Source organism: Anticarsia gemmatalis, chromosome 20, assembly GCF_050436995.1.
Source record: "Anticarsia gemmatalis isolate Benzon Research Colony breed Stoneville strain chromosome 20, ilAntGemm2 primary, whole genome shotgun sequence".
Taxonomy (NCBI): Eukaryota; Metazoa; Arthropoda; class Insecta; order Lepidoptera; family Erebidae; genus Anticarsia; species Anticarsia gemmatalis.
In genome coordinates, this window is record NC_134764.1 from 5,023,381 (window position 1) to 5,042,799 (window position 19,419).

The window sequence follows — 19,419 nt, forward strand, 5'->3', positions numbered from 1 at the left end:
ATTGCTCTGTGGGTTTAGCACGAGCCGATACGAGAGATTAGATGCGACGTCCCACGGCACGACACGACTTTATCGGAAACAGATAAAACCGTCAACGACTTTATATTGTCGTGAAGTTTGTTGTCAACACGATGAAATCTCTTTATAAACTGGTCTGGATAACTAGCTGGCCCTCAAGCTGAGGGATTATTGAACCTAATCAAAACAACTAGGACTTTTAGAAGGCGACATTCCGAAGGCATTCTACGACAATTAGACGTTCCTTTTACTCTAGAGTATGGGTGACGTACATCATATAAGCATCTATTATGTCATTGCTGTTTCGGTTACATATCATACAAAACTAGTTTCGTTTAGCACACCGATTCACAAAACTCACGGGACTAGTATTTCGGTCGTCAAACTAGTTGACTCTTTTGTCGTTTAGTTGGATTCATAATATCTAGATTTTCTAATGTAAAATGTGGCACGAACTGCAAAGCAGACATTTCTGAGACCTATAACGTTTCCTAGACAGATGGACTTGACTAACTTTTGAACTTACACAATGCTTACTTAGACAATCATTTCATCAATCAATCCTACACAAAGGATTAGGAATGGTCGAAGTGTCAGCCAGGCATTAACTAGTACCCCCACCCCTAAGATAGACAATCATTTTCGACATCGGTCATCGGTCCAGAATCTTGGCGATGACAGACTCAGAATAAGGCAGAATTAAAAAAAATACTATTCATTGCTGTAACGTCCATACTTTGCAAAATATAGTAGTATGTAATGTATGTAATAGGGTTCATTACACCTGCTGTGGTGGGCCCCGACCACAGACAAAATCTGATTGTGAACATCCGCTACACTTTGATTTCATTCATAAGCTCGACTCGGGTACGAGCGCATCAATTCTGGACCTAGTACAGTAATTGTCCCACTAATAAAAGGGCAGTTTTGTATTTAGGTCGCAACGTAACGTTCTATTTGAAACTATAAGTTGTATGAAAGATAAGATTAAGATCGAGTTGATAAATAACATAAATAGAGTCTACTAACTTTTCTTCATAGCAATCGGATTTGAAAATTGACAGCTAAGATGTATAGTATTGTAAAAATCTAAATAACAAACGCTAAAAATATAACTACATACAGATTTATCTGTCAGAACAGATGGAACAGACTATGGTAGGCATAACAGTAGTTAACAGATAAAAATAATAGGCTGAAAAAGTAAAATAAATTTAGTACAAGGACACTAAACTTGGCCATAGAAAGAAACCAGCTAATTAAATAAATATCTATATGAACATAATTACAAGTACGCAATGTATTCAGTTTAAGGTCAGCACACATACAGTCATCATTATCATCAGACGCTCAGACGGTAACACGACATCGTAAACTAAGGAATGAAATATGGCATTGCATTGTTCTCGTTTTGCATTTCTAATTGAAATTAGACACAGTATGTTATTATTTATTGTCGTTATACAAGCTAGGCATTGCAAACGAACCATGTATGGAAAACAGGAGTAGGTACAATCAACCAGGAATTTAATAAAGATTGCATTTACTGAACATTTTGTGTTGCAGTGACTGAAACAGTTTATAACTCGATAATTGCCCATTTTATGTTAGGTACTAGAATTTCATACACTCCAAGGTGTGAAGACCATTCCAAGTATAAATTTTCGCCTAGAAGAAATGTGAGGCTTTGGTCAACTCATCCCGCTCGATCTCATCCCGCGGGATGAGTTGTCCTAGTACAATTTTTGAATCGGACAACTCATCCCGCTGATATATTTTACGATTTGTACAGACTTGAAAAAAAGTGGTTCACGCGCATTTGGGCTAATTCTCAGTGTGACAACCGACTCGCTAATGGACTATTCCTCATTATGGCCACTGCCCCTTTCGGGTACTTCTGAATAGGGCTTCTTAAAATTCGGAATTGATTACGTAAATGGAAATAAGTACTACTACTAACTCTAGTCAACATGTTTATACGTTCTAAAGAACAGTCCAAAATGTTACCGATTAAGCATAAGCATATTGATTTGACTGCCTCCGTGGCGCAGTGGTTAAGATCGCCACGCCGATACCACCGCGTCGGGAGGTCGTGGGTTGAATTCCCACACGAAACAATTATTTGTGCTTTCCATAAATTATTGTTTCGGGTCTGGTTGTTTTTTGTGTCCGTTGTTTGCATGTTTGTAAAAGTCCCCGCGACACAAAAGCAATTCTTAGAGCGGGGGTTGTCCTTTTAAAAAGAAAGAAAATAAGATATATCGATAAATAAGTGAGTAATAATATTATATTCATCAGACATTTTTGAATATACAGCTTATAACGCAAAAAGAATATTTATTCAACCTCATCTCCTACTGTAATTAACTTAAGACCACATTTATAGCAACTATAACAAACAAACATTTGTGTTCACGAATGTACAAATATTTCAAATAATTCAGAACATTTTACCTTTTCTTTAAAGCGGGATGAGTTGACTAAAGAAAAATAATAAAAATATTAATGTGGACAACTTATCCCGCGGGATAAGTTTTAAGCGGGATGAAATGACCAAAGCCTCAGAAATGTATGCTTGAATACTTTTTTGCAAAGGATTTAAAATTACATCATGATATGCACTTAGTTCAAAGAAAGTAATTTAATATTTATTTTTTTTTAAAAAAAGTCGTGGAATATTCAGTGAAACGGTACATAAAACCTGTAATCACTAATGCAGTCTGACACCAATTGCTATTATTAACGAATTAATAGCATGTTGCGTAATTCTAAGTATTTAAAGTTGCGTTTGTAAATCAGCTCATTATTTTAGCTCATTAACTTCAGTAAAGTTTGCTACTGTCCAATCACAAGCATCTAAGGTTGAAAACAATGAGTAGTTAAAATAAGGCAAGTCAGTATTTTACAGGCGACTAAAAAAAATGCGTCATTCATCATAATAACAAGCGATCAGATCGAATCCCTAAATATTTTCCACAACATTGTTTACGTGGAAAAAGATAAGCCTTAGGAAACTTAAGTCCGAGATAAATAAACTCTGATATTATGAAGTAAACAAGTAGTAGAAATAAACTACTAACCTAATTCTGTTCATAAGAAAAGGTTGCCAGCCAGTCAAAACATAAACCTCTTTCATTCGATATTTATGACGTACAACAACTATAAATAGCAGACCTACTTAGTGGAATTATTTTCTTTTCTGTGTAAACAAGTATAAGATCCTTGTATCGAAGTTTTAATTAGGTATGTTTCGTAAACAGTAGCTAGCTTAAGCAACGTATGACTATCCCAATACAGATGTCCAATGCAATAAAAAATTGCGAAGTATATTTTTACCGCATTTAAGACCATTATAAGAACATATATTATTATGGATCTTGAAGCTGCTTAACAAAAACAAAGCTTAAGCATATTTATAACTAGCTTTTACACGCAACTTCGTCGGAATTTTCCTACGGGAATGCATCATTTTCCCGGGGCAAAAAGTAACCTATGTCCTTTCTCGGGTATCAAAGTATCTACATACCAAATTTCATGTAAATTGGTTCAGTAGTTCAGGCGTGATTGAGTATCAGACAGACAGAGTTACTTTCGCATTTATATTATTAAGTATGGATAGTATTTCTGCTAGCATCTGTTTGAATGCTACCAGTTATTTATTTACGATATGTCATATGAATCCTAACTATTCTACCTGTTTAATATTACAAAACGCATTAATTAGCACCAGAACTAGCAAAATCTAGCTACCAAATTCTTAGTGATTAGTATCACATTGTTAGTATTCAGTCAGCACACGTACAGTCGTATACTAATTGCAGTTCACACGACGTTGTCAAAATTGTCTCATGGCCATGCGAGTCGTTGACACAAGTCTTGGGAACTGACTGTACTGTAATAACTTAATTCCACAACTTTTTTACTTAGGAAAATTATTACGTCTGTCATAAAGTTAATCAGATGTCAAAATGTCGTGTGTTGTTGAAACACTGCAGAGAGAGAGTTTGTCATGATTCATGAACTGAATATTCTTTGTCGGTTATATTGAAGAAAAATGTGACGAATTGAGCATCTCCTCGTTTTTTGAAGTACCTAATTAAGACATGGCATAAAAGAATTCGCGCGGATGTTCTCAACTTTAAGCAATGCTAAGGATAAATAAAAATACACTAAGATGACAGTAGTACTCCCTTCGAATAAATATGAGATAAAGCTACAAGTATGTAACTCAAATCGAACTGCCTAGAATTCTATAACACGTATCAATCTAAAAATAGAAGAAAGACTCAAATAATGTAAATAAAAACTAGTTTTGTTGCGATTACATAATTTGAACACTATGTCATGAGTACAAATAGTTCTAATAGCACAATTATTTTTGGTTGATTCATTACTTTGTACATGCCTAGGATAAGAACCGAGCTCCTATCTTTATTAATGGGATTGTCTGCATGACTATAAACGATTTTAAATGCTGAAATTTTAGTGATGGCTTTGATGTGAAATGATAAATATGCAATGTAGTATGAAGAAAGGTGATGAATAAAGTATGAAGCTTCAAAATTTTATTATTAACGGAAAAGATAAACTCAGGTTGATAGAATCACAGCATTTCAAGCAAGACGAAATCGGCATCTATGATTAAAACCTCAAGTACCTCCTCAACCAGAATACGAACCAGAAATAAACGTTTGTTTTTATGATAAAAATGAGGACAGTGAGGTAAGGGGGGTTTCCTATGACTAACTCAGTGAAATTATGAATAACAAACGATATTACTATTAAGCCTACTTTATTTGCTAAAAACGGTACTTAAAAAGCAGTCCTCGTTTGAAGGTTCGACGCTGTTGTTGATTTACGTCAGTAATGTTAGGTAATGATCGTTATTGCATAAATGGTGACAAAGTCATCAATCAGGTGACTACCATAGAGGCCATCAGCTGCTTTCGCCAATAAAATTTCATTCAGCAATCTACATGACTCATGCTGCAATCTTCATTTTCCTAATTTCTTCGCTATTTGCGTCATCAAGAGACAGGTACCTATCGTATTCGTGAAAATTATACTTCTCATAACAGTTTGTAAGAAATATTACACATAGTAACTTGATTCAGAAAACACAGTACACACGGTTGTCAATACATTTATAGGACATGTTAATATCGTGCATATTTCGTGTAAGGCCGCAAAAAGTATTACCCACTTAGGTAATCGCGCGAACTGGGGAAATCATGTATGTAATCATTACAATGTCTCGCTCGGCAAAGTAAAATTGTACCGTACAATAATATGCGATAAAATAACTTTTGTAATAGTCATATATTAATTGTCACGGTACTAACAATATATGAAATGAAGTAATCTATACTAATATTATAAATGCGAAAGTTTGTGAGAATGTATGTATGCACGTATGGATGTTTGTTACTCTTTCACGCAAATACTACTAAACCAATTACTATAAAATTTGGTATTTAGGTAGCTGAAGACCCAGAATAACACATAGGCTACTATTTATCCCGGAGTTCTTGATGAATCGGGATTTACACGGGAAGGGTTTCCACGCGGCCGAAGTCGCGGGCGGCCTCTAGTATGAAATATTAGTAAACATTCGAGATAAGTCCGTATTGGTTAACTTTGCAGATGGAATGTTGACGGATTTTCGTTCACGTTATCTTTTGGATAAACCGTAAGATGTGTAGGTAAGTAATGACGCCTTAATATTTTTAATTCATTCATATATATAGAGTTAAACACAGTAAGTTAGTTCGCAGTACCCGATGACCATATGAGGTAACACAGCCCAGAACCGACCAATCCTGTAAGCTAACTCCCCTTTTGCGAACTGTCACGTCGCTTTCGGCGGCTCTTTCAAGTTACAGTACTCTCGTAAGGTACATTATCTGTCTGTTATTTCACTAGCACGTGCCCAATAAAGAACGTACATTACAAGTCATTCCAAGCTCCACTTGAAGGGAATTTATACGTTAATAACAAATTCCTTCGTACGCTGACAATATTGTCCTGAATGAAAGTGGTTTTCACGTTTTATAGGAGTTAGAGAAATGTGACGATAGGTATTTCGAAGTATATTTTCAATAAGGCATAAATATAGGATTGAGTGGTTAGTTGCTAAATTCGAAGTTTGGAAGACGTTTCTGGGCAACAGTTATCATTCTCTAATCGCACTTATACCTGTAGATTCTTATTGGGAAAGCTGAAGCCATACCGATTTTTTTTAATGACAAATCTGTCAATCCCAATACTTGCCCGCTATTATATTACCCGACGCTATGAAACTACAGGTTATCAATGTAGTGTGAGCAACAAATACACTTGATCGTCAATATCGCAAGTGAGATTACTTAACTCAATTACATAAGACGGTAAATAGTATGATGTCACCGAGATACCGTGTCAAGGGTCTGTGCATTACCGTATTGTGCGATGTAGAGTAGGTTCACTATGATGGAAGTAACTAATAATATAATTAAGCTGGAATTTAAGGTTAGTGACGAATGAAATAAATACTAATACTAGAAATCAATGCTTACTTAGGAAGAAATCACACGCTGTATAGGCCAGCGTTTTTTCAGTCAATATGAAAGGGGGTTTGATTTATTGGATAGCAGTTCCAAAACAAATTCATAATCCAATAGTAATCTGGTGCGTCTACAAGGTATAAGGAATTTGGAATAATATTTATTTGCCAAAAAAAGCACTTCATTATTACCTAGCTTTTCCTAGTAAAATGCTCGTGCATACTTTAAAAACTCATATTTTTATGCAAAGGAAATAACGTAAATTCGTAACACGTCACCGCTCGTGGTGTCTGCGACGCTCTCGTGTTTACGCAGGTGTCACTATTGTGAATTATTTGAAGGTGAATATCGAGTCGTGACTCATCGCGTTTCCGTTTTCATTACCTGAAAATTGATGGAATAATATCTTCCAAGACTAAGAAACAAATTATCACTATATAGTAGCTAGTAAAAAGCTTTAAAATCGCTGTTTCTTCTAGTTTTGGTTTACCTATTGATTAGTGCTTATTACTTTCTATTAAATCATCGGTCATTCAGGCAAAAGTACAGCGACCTTCAGTGGTGATGAAATGCTACATCTTCCGTATAAGTAGTTAACGTTTTATGTGCTTGTGCCTTGGTACGAGGATAGTATGTTGGGATTGTAGGTCGAAGTACAATCCTAGACTAAGCGCATAGTCAAGCGACAAATATAGACAAGAGGATGCCATTAACCAATTTAGCTGTATCCTGAACACTAGAATTTAGACCAAAAATGGTGAATGAACCCAGACAGGCATGTCATAGCTCGAAAATAACAATACATTGAATTAGAACAATTTTATAGCATATCCGTTGTTTATTTATAGCCATAATATGTACAGTAAATTAAAATCCTATAGGAAATTAAAACTGTCGTAATAGGCGATGTCGTAATGAAGGTTACTCAGTCATATATTAATTATTATATGTATTTATCCTTAAACTACTACAAGGACATTGTCCAGAAAGCAGATCTAACGATCAAAATTCCACTAATGGTAAAATTATGGGCAAGTTTTTCTGGCGAGGATTATTACCATAAAATTGGGAAAATAGTTCGTGATATGACCTGCTAAGAAACTCAAGAATCAACGCCAAAATCTTTAACAATGATACTTCAGTTTTGAATTTCAAATTCTGCTTGTTTCGACACTAATGTGGAACCATTTCAAATTAGTAACACATAACTGGCTATGATTCATAGCTAGTACTAGGTGCGATTCAATGCTAGGTAAGGCTACGGTACAATTAGCTCCTTATTGGAACCCCACACCTCGGCAGAAACGCGATCCAGCAATAACAATTAACAACTGGCATATTTAGAGGCCAGGCCTTTTAGCTGAGTACTTTTCAGGAACTTAAGACTATTTTAATGTAAGGAAACGGCGTGCTGGTGTACAATTAAAAAAAAAATATACCTAATAATGTCAAAGTTAAGTTCTTCTCAGAGGAATATTGAATAAATTATTGCTTAATTATTTATGAATGTTCTGCCCACGTTTGCGTTCATGAAAAAGGAATCCTGTAACAAAAAGGATCTTATGCTAATCAGGGATTACGGAGTCTTATAATAGAACCGGCAGAACAAAGTATATGTTTTTAAGGTAGACTGTTTTATACCTAAAGGTACAAATTGCACCAACTCTACACTTATAGATAAATTTAACGTTTCAGTCGTATATTATTTAATGCTCACTAAAGTTGGCGCCAAAACAGTCTTCTATTTTCCGATTTGCACTGGATGACATGCCAACTAGATTTGAGGATGCTCTTAACCAGAAACTAAAATGTTTGGTGTATCCACTCCGGATGTTGAGTTGTCCAAATTTACCGCAGCAGAAATAAATGACGCAGGCGGCAGGTCGTTTACAAAATCTAAAGTGACTTTGAATGTCTTGTAGTAGTGGTCAGGGCCACAACTTCTTCTATAATCACTTTCAAACTTTAGAGTACTGAAAAGAAAAATCCACTATGTCTACCAACACCGATTTATTAATCTCTGATAGGCATGAAGATTTTGCCGCATCTGTCAGAAACAGGAGGTACCTATTACGATTTGCGTCGCAAAATCATAACGGAGAATAAAATCAATACAATTCAATACCAACTGGCGAGTGTCAATATGTGTCATGTGGTTTTCATATCCCGGAAAACTATAATTCTTTCCACAAGGCTGTACAAACCCCGTACACAAACAAAGCCCTTATCAACTCGTTTTCAGTAACAACCGAGGCCAAATAACACACAATCCAAACATTTTCGAACGAATAATGTTGCTATATCACGAATATTGTATATAATTTATTTCACAGTAATTTTCAATAACCATTGCGATAACCTCTGATCCCTGATCTTAATCACGAGGACAGTAACAATAACAGAACATGAAATGAGTGGAGACATGTATCTTTAAAAACTTTTAGCATTCCAAACAATTAAGTATGTGGCTGCGGAACAAAAGATTTTGGTGACCATTAGAGGATTTCTCGAAGTACGAAAAGCAATCACCTAAAAGCAGCCTAAAGTGGTATTTATGTGTCTGTATCCAGCAACCTATGCTGAAAATAAAACCTTTACTTTGCTATTCAAGCCAACGTAATGTAACAAACAGAAAGAACAACTCGTAACTTTTCTCATCCAAACAGAAGCCTCTGTTCAGGTAATTTTTAAGGAACACAAGGTGTAGTCAAACGTAAAACAAGCACTCCGGCTCTAATGAACGGGAAGCCAATTACGTGACGTCATTTAACAAGTGCACGCATTATTTATTCCGAAGGGTGGCGTTGTTAAAACGGCCTGGGAGAGTGGGGGGCCTTTTTCTGATAACGGGAACAGGAATACCTAAGTAATTTGTTAAGCTGTGAGTGTTTGTACGTGTAGGTGTCTCGTGACGACTGTCAAACAGTGTGACGACAAATACTTGAGTTGTGAACGGGATTTTATCGCCTTCTAACACGAATATGTCCAATCATTGATATTATTTATATGCCTGACTTTCCTTCGTTACAGTCCTTGTATCTAGCTGCAAATGAGTAAGTAGATATAGCTTTGTAAAATATTATACTAAATAGTTATTATGTCGCTTATCCTTAATTTGTCTCTTCCTTGGGGATCAGTTTTTTGCCAAATTTTACACCTAGAGCAACTTTTTCTTGCTGTGATTCAAAGTTCTCAATCTGTCACTTCTTTGGTGCATCTTGCAGCCAGCCATTTAAAACATCAACTAATTACAAATTAAATGTTATGCAGTTAATGATGTAAGCGATTAAACAACTAACTCGTATAAAATTATAGCAGGTATGTAGACCTTCACGTACGGCCTGCATACCGCATCCCACAGGCGGCCTACTTCCACTAGCATTATGATAGTAGATAAGCCACTTTTAACATAATATATGCACACACGTGGGCGAACAAATATAAAAAGAAAATATGAAAATACCGTTCTGTATCGGAAATGACTGAGCACCGAAGCTATATTTTGAGAAACCTCTCTCTCTCTCTTTCTTCCATGCTATGAATCCCATATGGCAGTTGGTAAGCCTTCCTAATCTTTCTCCTTCACTTCGCTCTACCCTGGACATCGTCTATGGAAACCACACACTTACTCATGTTTTTTGCACTACAGTTTCCCATCTTCAAATGCATAATAAAGACCTAAAAATTGTGTGCTTCTCCAGTTTTAGGTGTTTGAAATTATGTTTACAGTATCCGTGTATTGTATCGTTATCTTAAAAATATTCAATTTTAAGCCAGTATTCTTGTTGTCAGATACTTAAAAAGATTCTAAATAAGTTGAATTTGTTGGAGCTTTCCGTTCAAGCGCCTCAACGAATTCATATCTATCTAGTTCGAAATTACAACGTCAGTAAGATATTTTTTATCAAACAGAAGTAGAAACTACAAACCAACGTATTACGGTAATCAATTAAAACTATTAATTTCATGATCATAACAGAACGATTTATTACCAATGAAACACGCTGAATGTTTTAATTAACGGATTCCTTAATGCGAGCAAAGAATGAAATGCCTTGAAATGCTTGCTTGCTATATTAGTATTGAAATTATGTAATTATTTAAAAGAAAATAAATGTCGAATGTTTTCAATGCTATCACAGGATTAGTTGTAAATTTCAAGCATGAATACATAAAGGGCACAGCAGCAAAGGCGCTACATAAAATACCTACTGACAAATTTCCTAGTTCTACCTTAAATTCATGCAGTTACGTAAATAAATACTACTTATTTTGGTAAAAAATTGGATAATAAATAAAAAAATATTAAACGAAAGTCAGCTCTATGGATCCAAAAAACTTAAATATTAGCGTGCTCATATACACTTCATATAAGTTATCAGGTCATTTATCATTTGGCCAGTGTGAGACGCGGTAAGTGCTGACATAACTAATTAATTAAGTAAATAATATTACTGTTGACCGTGAATATGTTATGTATTTAGACATAGTAGGCTCGTGTATGTCTTTTTTTATTGTAATAACAAGACAGATGTATAGATTTTCTGGCCATCATCATTATCGATAGACCTAGAAGTTTATTGACCATTGTGATCGCAATTCTTATGGAGATAGCAGCTTTTATACGGTTCTTTTCTGTGAAAAGGAAGTTGTGATTATCAAAATTATTCTAAAAATAGCAATTGCTTAATTGACCGCAACCAAACTTAATTAGGCAAAAGTGTATGTGCTCAGTGTCGAAACAAAGATTTCTTTTGCGTGAATAACTATTATAATCACTTAGTTCCACGCAATTAACATGTGCAAACATTCAGTGTTTCCTGAACAATTCTTGCATTTCAGGGCCAACATGAAACTCATTCTCATCCTGTCCGGGCTCATCACGATCCAAGCCGGTGTCATTAAAGAAGAAACCGAGTGCACTGGAATCAAAATAAATGGAAAGTACTACGAGTCTGAAGTTCTAAAAGAACTCGACAGACCATATCTATTAGCAGTAGACTACAGCACCAACAATGTCTACTTCAGTTACAACGCACAATCAGAAGACGATCAATTTAAATCTGCAAGACTAAACTTGAACACTAAGGATTTCGCGAATATCGATAATGTTCAAAACGGTTTCGCCCAAACAGTTGATCAGGAAACACACGAAATCTACATCGGTGGAGGCGACGGTATTTACAAATATGACTACGGCACCAACAAAGCTGAATTGTTTGGCGAACGGGGAACTGACATATGGACGATATACTTCAAAGATGTACTGTATTACTCAGTGTTTCCAACACAGTTTCTGTATACCTTGGTCGACGGTGAAAGTAGAAGATTTGCAGATTTAGAAGACACGAAAGTGGAACATTTTGTTATTGACAATGAGGACAACATTTTCTTCACGAACGCTACTGGATTATACTCGCAAAAGAAGGGCACGAAAAATTCTATATTGTATCAAGAGAAACCTGTGTTGAGAGCGTTGACTACGGATATAAACGGCAATGTTTACGTTTGTCTCCAAGACGGGATATATGCCGTGAACAAGGCGACAACATCATTAGAGAAGATTTATGCAATAGATGACGCATTCGGCTTGGCGTTTGATAACGATAATAACATCGTGTATTCTGATGCTACTAAACTTGTAAGACTTAAAATGAATAGACACAAGAAATGCAGGAAATAGATTTTTACTTTGTGAACATATACTTATAAAACTACAAAAATAAATGTCTGTTATTTTTACTGGTCTTTCAACTTCAGCCTTGTCATATTTGCTATTTAATACGAATACTAAGAAGCTAGAATATACGAAATTATATGCAGAAAATCAACATAAGTCTTCTTGTTTATTATAACACATGTCATATAAAACGATAGTGTATTAGACCACGACAAAATTAAATGTATAGTGGACACTTGGGCAGCCTTATGGCCAATACTTTCCTCAGTGGCCATTAAACGGCCATCATGTAATACATTCAATGGTCGTGCCGGGCTGGACTTTCAAATGAGCTACATTTCTCCACTTTCATTGTTTTCACTGCATATGTAACCTTCATCATACATGTCGACCTTGAACGGACAGACATTTAGATGATATTGTCATAATCTAATCGGAAATGACTTTGAACTTAAATCTCATGTATTTTACCCCGATATGTACGGTAACTTTGCTTTTTATAGTATAGTGATTGGCTGAATCTATGTTGTGGTTTCTTTTGTAAAAAATAAAGAGGATTATATTATACCTCTTTCAGTAGTAACTGTAATGTATGTAATGTAAAAGTAATGATAAGTTTTAAACTACAGTAAAGAATAGTAGAATCAAATTATAACTGTCTACTTTAAAAAATAAGAGGGGAATAAGACATGCAATAAATAACGAAGAGATGACAATCTGAGAAACTTTTGCATTGTACTTTTATAAACATTTAATTACACTTACTTAAACATTCACTACGATAGTTTAATTTTTAATCTGATCTCAAAAACGCCTCGTAATTTGAAAATTTGATTAGTACACAGCGATAACGATAAGTGGTTACATTTCCCAAGCTAATCTAAAATAATGATCAACACAATGAAGGCATGGGAACAACTCTTTGTCTTCCCTCCCTACGTCCGGAAGACATCTGCATAAGGCTCAAACTGTTACATGAACATCCGGATAAATCCGGTATTTTCCTGGCTCGAGAAAAAGGGATAACTTATGTTCCTATAAGAATAAATATGGTACTTACCAAAGTAGGGAAGAATCTATTCATGAACCAGCTAGTTCGGTCAAGACATTGACAGCTGAAGACAAACCATAACATTTGGTAAAAGAAAAGAAGGCGTTGGTCTTCTTAATAGCGAAATGCGGTAAAGCATTCTTTGGATAACTTAAAGTTAATTGTGAAATTTGACTTGTCCCGGAAGGAGTGCCACCATTTTTACCGTTTCCAAAATTATTCGATTTATTATCTTAATAATAAAATAGCACAATTAAAAGCGACTTTTCTAATCACGTTATAATAGTTATAATAATGAACAGAACGCATATAAACAAGCATTTGACTGCCTGTGGTTTGTGGTGAACTTATCCACTTTTATTACTTTGCATTAATTTCTTTGTCATAACCGAAATTCCGTAGCTATCAGCTTAAACAACATTCATCACGTCATGTTTGTGGGGTTTATCCAAGTTTCTGTTAACGTTCGTCCAGTCCAGTCATCCTCCTTTGAGCCTGAGCCTATTGTTTTCGGCCTGACTATTGTTCATAATTATATGCGGGGTTAAGAATTATAAACATTTATTGATATACAATACGTTAATAATCTTGAATGATAAAATAATGGAAAGGGTGTGCAATTGTTCCGCTTCCAATATGATTTCTATTTCTCATACCGTTCAAAATGAGATTCTTAATGGGTGATTCAAGTTTCACGCCTAGAATTCTTCAAATGTAAACGCTAACAGTACATTTTCTATGTAAACAAGTAGAAAATTAACCGAATCCATTTGCGTAGCGTACAAATTGTTCTGATCTTTTGTGAGTTTTCAGAATTCAGCCGCTTACGATGCGTAACTTCCTTAATTTTATGGTTTATTTAACTACAGTTTCGCAACATTATTCTTGAGGGTTGAATTAATGCCCATTTTATCTAGAGTTTTAACAAAACTTTATCGCCATTAGCGTTGCGTGATTAGCATTCGAGATCCAATAAATAATTGTTGCCGACAGATTCAACTTTCCCAGAAGAATGAGTTGTATAACATTAAACTGCATGTTATTAAAACAGGGAAAAACAACTTGAAAATGATACCTACGTAATTCTCACATGTTTAAAACTTTTTCATCACTACATTCACTCGTATTTCGGTGTTAGCTGCCATCGTTCCGTGAGATAGTGCACACGGAACATGAGTTTTTACTAATTTTTATTTATTGTTACATACTGGGTTGTTAATGTGTGTATAAAAAATTGACAGCACAACAACGTTCTGTTACGAAAGACCGACACACAATATCTGGGAAGTTGAGAAATAATGCCGACTTCCTTTCCTTTTCAACGTATTATTATATAGAGGTATATGCGTAGTAGAGATGTTAGATTGTCGAATAAGGTCATCAAATTATTTGCACGAAAAATATAGCTGTTTAAAGCAGTTTTTTGGAGGAAATATTTGCACACGAGAAACTGGTTTTGTTAAATAATAAAGAAGCCGGTCGGGCGATTGATTTGTTTATAAAGTCAACATTATTTTACGAATCCAGTACTAGGTAGAGAGGCATCTAACAAAATTGTGGTTCAGGGAAATCCTGGAGAATTAAAAACAGTAACACAGAAATGATGTCATTGAGAAGTAGGTAGGTACCTAGTTACTTACGTCATTGATTACAAACACTATATTTATTTAAGTACCTATACAGAAATTATTGTAGCATAATTAAATTTTATGCAACAAAGAAATTAATATAGAAAATTGCGTAATATTACCAACAATTAACAAATTCAAGTGTAAGTGCCTAATTATATTTTATTTTTTTAGTAAGGCAGTTATACCTGTTTTAGAGGCAAATCATTACAATTAAGTATACACTCACACAAAAGAAATGTATGTAGCTATGTACATAATTACATAACCTACCTATTACTTTCAGTAAAAGTTTAAACTAACTTACTGCCACTGGTTATATTTATATTCTAATATTCTAATATACATTATAACTCATTAAAATTCTTCATGCCTAATTATTTTCGCTTTTACGAGTGCTAAGTGTAATTATAATAGTGTACAGTATGATTAATTTAAGTTATTTTCACTTAAATACTTGCAAAACTATGTGTTGCTTAAAGGTCAGTCTTTAACAACTTAGCATTGAAACCATGGAATGTTTGAAGCGAATACACAAATAAACAATGATTTTTATGAATTTTAAAACTTATGATAAAATTCTTCAAGGTTTTGAGCTTGTTCTTAGCCATAGTTAACAGTAATGAGAATCTTAGAACAGGGTGCTTTTCAGTTTAGAGTGAGAATTCAGTAATAAGATTTCGTTTTTACGAGTGTGAGAGTGTTATAAACATGTGCATCTTAAAGTGGTGTTTATGGTAGAGTACTTTTACATTTCAATAACCTGTCAGAGTTTTTGTAAATGTATTATATGTTTACCATTGGTAGAATTTGAGTTGGAAAAGTTAATAATGGCAAAGCTGAGCAAAACAAATTTTGGTGACATGTATAAATGGTATCTTCTAGTGAATTTTATAATTCACTTGTAGTGTTGATTTATCTTTACAGTTTCAGGAAATTAACGACATAATATTTTTTAAACATACTCCCAATTTCTACTGTATGATTTAAACAAATTATATTAATTATCTGTTTACTTAGACTCATACTGTGGCACAAGGCTGCACACAAGGGTGCACTGTCATAAGTAGACCGGACAAAATGCATTAAAGTACCCAAGCATGTTTCACTTAAAATACTTGAAATTATCTAAACATAAAATTGTTATTAATTACATTAATTGTTACAATAGAACAAGGTAGGTATATATTATTTGTTAGCCAACATAATATCAATGGTAAATAGTGTAAAACATGTGTTTTACTAACAAAATAAATTTCAACATACCTATTAAAAAAAAGGTGGTTGCTGGTTTCAGTGAATCATACTTATAGTGTTTTTTTAATAAATTCAAGTGAGACATGGCAACCCTAGAAATAAAATAAAAAGAATATTTGACCACAAGGATTAGTCAAGAGAGCCACTTTTTTACAAAGGCATTTTTGTTTAGATTTTTCATTTATAAACTTTTCATACAACTTTTAAATCTGTATTAAGCATTAGATATATTGGTGGTTGCAATTGCAGTAACTACTAAGCAGATTAATAAATACAGTCTATTTTATTTGTTTAATGCAATAGACATTTTATTTCTATTGTAGCTTGTGTAATAACAGGCATATTATTGTGTATATGATAAGCAACATTATTGCAAGATTAAAACTAAATCTGTTTTACGTGATTTAACATCCTCGTGAGTCATTTTGTCATCATTATGATGTTAGAAAGGTGTGACAATTCAAAGATAGTATTGTATCAAATTTTTAGATTAATGTAACAGTTAAGGGCTCTGTGATAACTTCTTCTGTAATGTTCGCAAGCTATATTCAGATGTTCAATGATACACAGGTTATCATCACCATCATTGGCCTGTATACATCTATTGCAGATGATTAAGGTGGTGTCAGGTAGAATTAGTGCATTTTCTATCATGACTAAAAACGCCTATAAGACAGTGGCAACTGCCACCACTTTTACGACAGATAACAGGTAATAGTGATGTTATTTTTCATTCTTCAAACCATGACAAGTCTGTCTCATACTTTTCCTATAAAGGCAGTACATGCCTAACTGGTACTAATATAATACAGTTTGATGTTTAGGTCTGCCCGGAAAACTGTCATGTTATGATATCAGTATTCTGAGTAATAAAACATTAATTTCCTAAGTTGTTGGTATTGGTAGATTGAATAAGTAGTTGATTAATTTATTTTTTTTCTAATATTCATTGAAATATTATTTTTATGTATACTGTTTTATTGTATGGTGCAAACATACATAAATTAACATATTGATATCAGATACATAGTAAACAAATATCTTGGCTTCACTAAACAGATGGACCTATGACAAACAACAATCTGTGCAACAAAACATAACAAAAACAATTAACAGCTAATATTGAAAACTTGTATTGTATACTTACGGTTCTGGACTGTACTGAGCACCTCCGAAGAAGCCGTGCCTATCTGGCTGCGTTGTCACGGATGAACATATCGATGTTGTATCACCCAAGTCACTCCTGTCTCCTCCCGCACTTTTCACACTCTTTTGCAGCGACATTTTACCAACGAACCTCACTTGCTTTACCTTCTACCTACTACCATCACTCACACTGAGCAACCACCACAACCAACCACCGAGTGGGCGTACAAATTAATTACAAAACATGCAACTGTCTCGCACGCTCACGCCCGTCGAGAATCACACAACTTCACGATACAACTGGCACAGAGAAACGGCCGCAGTGCTCATAATGCGGCTACCGCCACATATCTAAGGACAGAGAATAAGGTAACAATGCGTGTTTAGAATAAATACAAACTAATACTTTTCTTATCAAAACTAAACGTGTGGGTGGGCGAGTGAAGTGAATACAAGTACAATGTACGTCATTTTTTAGTGTTGTGCTTTGTATTTCAGAATGCTACAGATAACACATCTACACTATTATCACAAAAAAATCGATTTGAACATCATGTTAATGTATCATCATCAGCTGTTAGCTATAGCTAGAAAAGAAAGTGATAATGATTTCCCGAAAGTTTTGTTCCGGTATAAATACACATTGTATTTGCTGCTGCTACCATCGTGCCCTAACTCTTACTAATGCAACAAATACCTTGCACCAGCAGAGAAAGTAATATGTAGGTGAATCTACGACTAAAAACGGCTGCTCCACATTTGTATGCTTGTCAATTTAAATTCATCATTAGTATTTTTTAATCAATTGTTATTGTCATTGTAAGTTATAGTCGACAATAATATGTAACTATTTATGAACGTAATAAGTGACATTTGTGACAGGAGGCAGTAAGAGCCAGAAACCAATTGTCAAGATTGACAATTCCGAAATTTCCGAATTCCGTTTGATAGGTTATAGAATCCTACTGAAAATAAAATAAATAAAAACATGAATAACTTGAAAAGAACTTTCCCCGTTCCACTTCTCTCGAGACTAAGTTCAACTGCCCCAGCCGAGTTTGTGAACAGAAATCCTCGCAATTTAGAGAGAATAAGAATTGCGCGCAAGCCCGATGGATACCATTTGGATAAACCAGGACGCAAGTTCTGGCACAAGTTCGTATTTAAATTCACTTTTTCTAAGTACTCTTAAAAAGATTTAAGTTGCCATCTTGTCCCTGTGTCACATATTACAAGTTATTTCTCAAATTGAGTTGCTAATAATATGGTTCCATTGGGTTCTGAATAAATCTTCCTCTCTTATCACATGATGCACAATGATATTAAGAAGAATTTTAAACAAATGTATTTCATTCCAGGCTATCTCTTGTATCGAGCAACCGTCTAGTTTCAGCTCAAGTGGTTCATTTCATTAATGGCCCCGTGATAGAAGCAAAAACATCTGAGTGGGCGCTGCGAAAACAGTTATACAGTATTAAAGACACATGTGCATACATAAATCTAGGTAGAGTATTTGCACAAAGATGTCTGGAGAGTGGTATCACTGAGATGTATTGCGACATCAAACCAGTGGAGGGTGGTAAAGTAGACAGATTCCTGAAAGAAGTAGTCAAAGGAGGTGTTAAATTAGAGGAGCCAGAAGTGTACAAGAAACCTAATCCATGGGATCAGCACAGACCAGAGAAACCATGGGAAGTTGCTGAGGAATAAATTTTAGCTTTAATTTAGTAGTAAATAGAGTAATTTAAAAATAAAGTTATTGTTTTAAAAACCATGTTTTATTTCCTGTAACCATAATGGTAACCTGATTGTGTTAAAAAAATTAAATAAACCTCTATCGTGCTTACAATAATAATAAGTGCCTATGGCAAGGGATGCAAACAAATATGTTTGTATTCATTCATAAAAATAGAAATTATGAATGTACTTTGCAGTGGTAATTAATCATGTGGTTAGTACTACACAACAAAAGAAAAGAAGGTGATCCACTACCTACTTGGTTGTAGGTAAAGGTATATTTATGAACAAGTACATGCATAATATATACCAGTATAAATTAAGACTGATGCATAATAATTGTTAATATGAGTGGTTATA

General features: G+C 34.5%; 3 protein-coding genes across 3 annotated transcripts in view; 2 read left to right on the forward strand and 1 right to left on the reverse strand.

Annotated features, from left to right (window-relative positions):
* Window positions 1-17,805, reverse strand: part of wkd (TBC1 domain family member whacked) — a 36,744-nt gene extending 18,939 nt beyond the window's left edge. The window contains exon 1 of the mRNA XM_076127382.1: window positions 17,324-17,805. Within this exon, the coding sequence (XP_075983497.1) occupies window positions 17,324-17,460 (137 nt within the window). The 5' untranslated portion in view covers window positions 17,461-17,805. The remainder of the gene's footprint in view (window positions 1-17,323) is intronic.
* On the forward strand, window positions 10,870-12,302 carry LOC142981774 (ommochrome-binding protein-like). The gene is made up of 2 exons (XM_076127879.1): window positions 10,870-10,973; window positions 11,403-12,302. The coding sequence occupies exons 1-2, from the start codon at window positions 10,885-10,887 to the stop codon at window positions 12,241-12,243; spliced, it is 930 nt and encodes a 309-aa protein (XP_075983994.1). The 5' UTR covers window positions 10,870-10,884; the 3' UTR covers window positions 12,244-12,302.
* A 414-nt stretch (window positions 17,806-18,219) lies between the features above and the next one.
* On the forward strand, window positions 18,220-19,093 carry mRpL18 (mitochondrial ribosomal protein L18). Its single transcript, XM_076127527.1, has 2 exons — window positions 18,220-18,477; window positions 18,681-19,093. The coding sequence occupies exons 1-2, from the start codon at window positions 18,311-18,313 to the stop codon at window positions 19,030-19,032; spliced, it is 519 nt and encodes a 172-aa protein (XP_075983642.1). The 5' UTR covers window positions 18,220-18,310; the 3' UTR covers window positions 19,033-19,093.
* The last annotated feature ends 326 nt before the right edge of the window (window positions 19,094-19,419 follow it).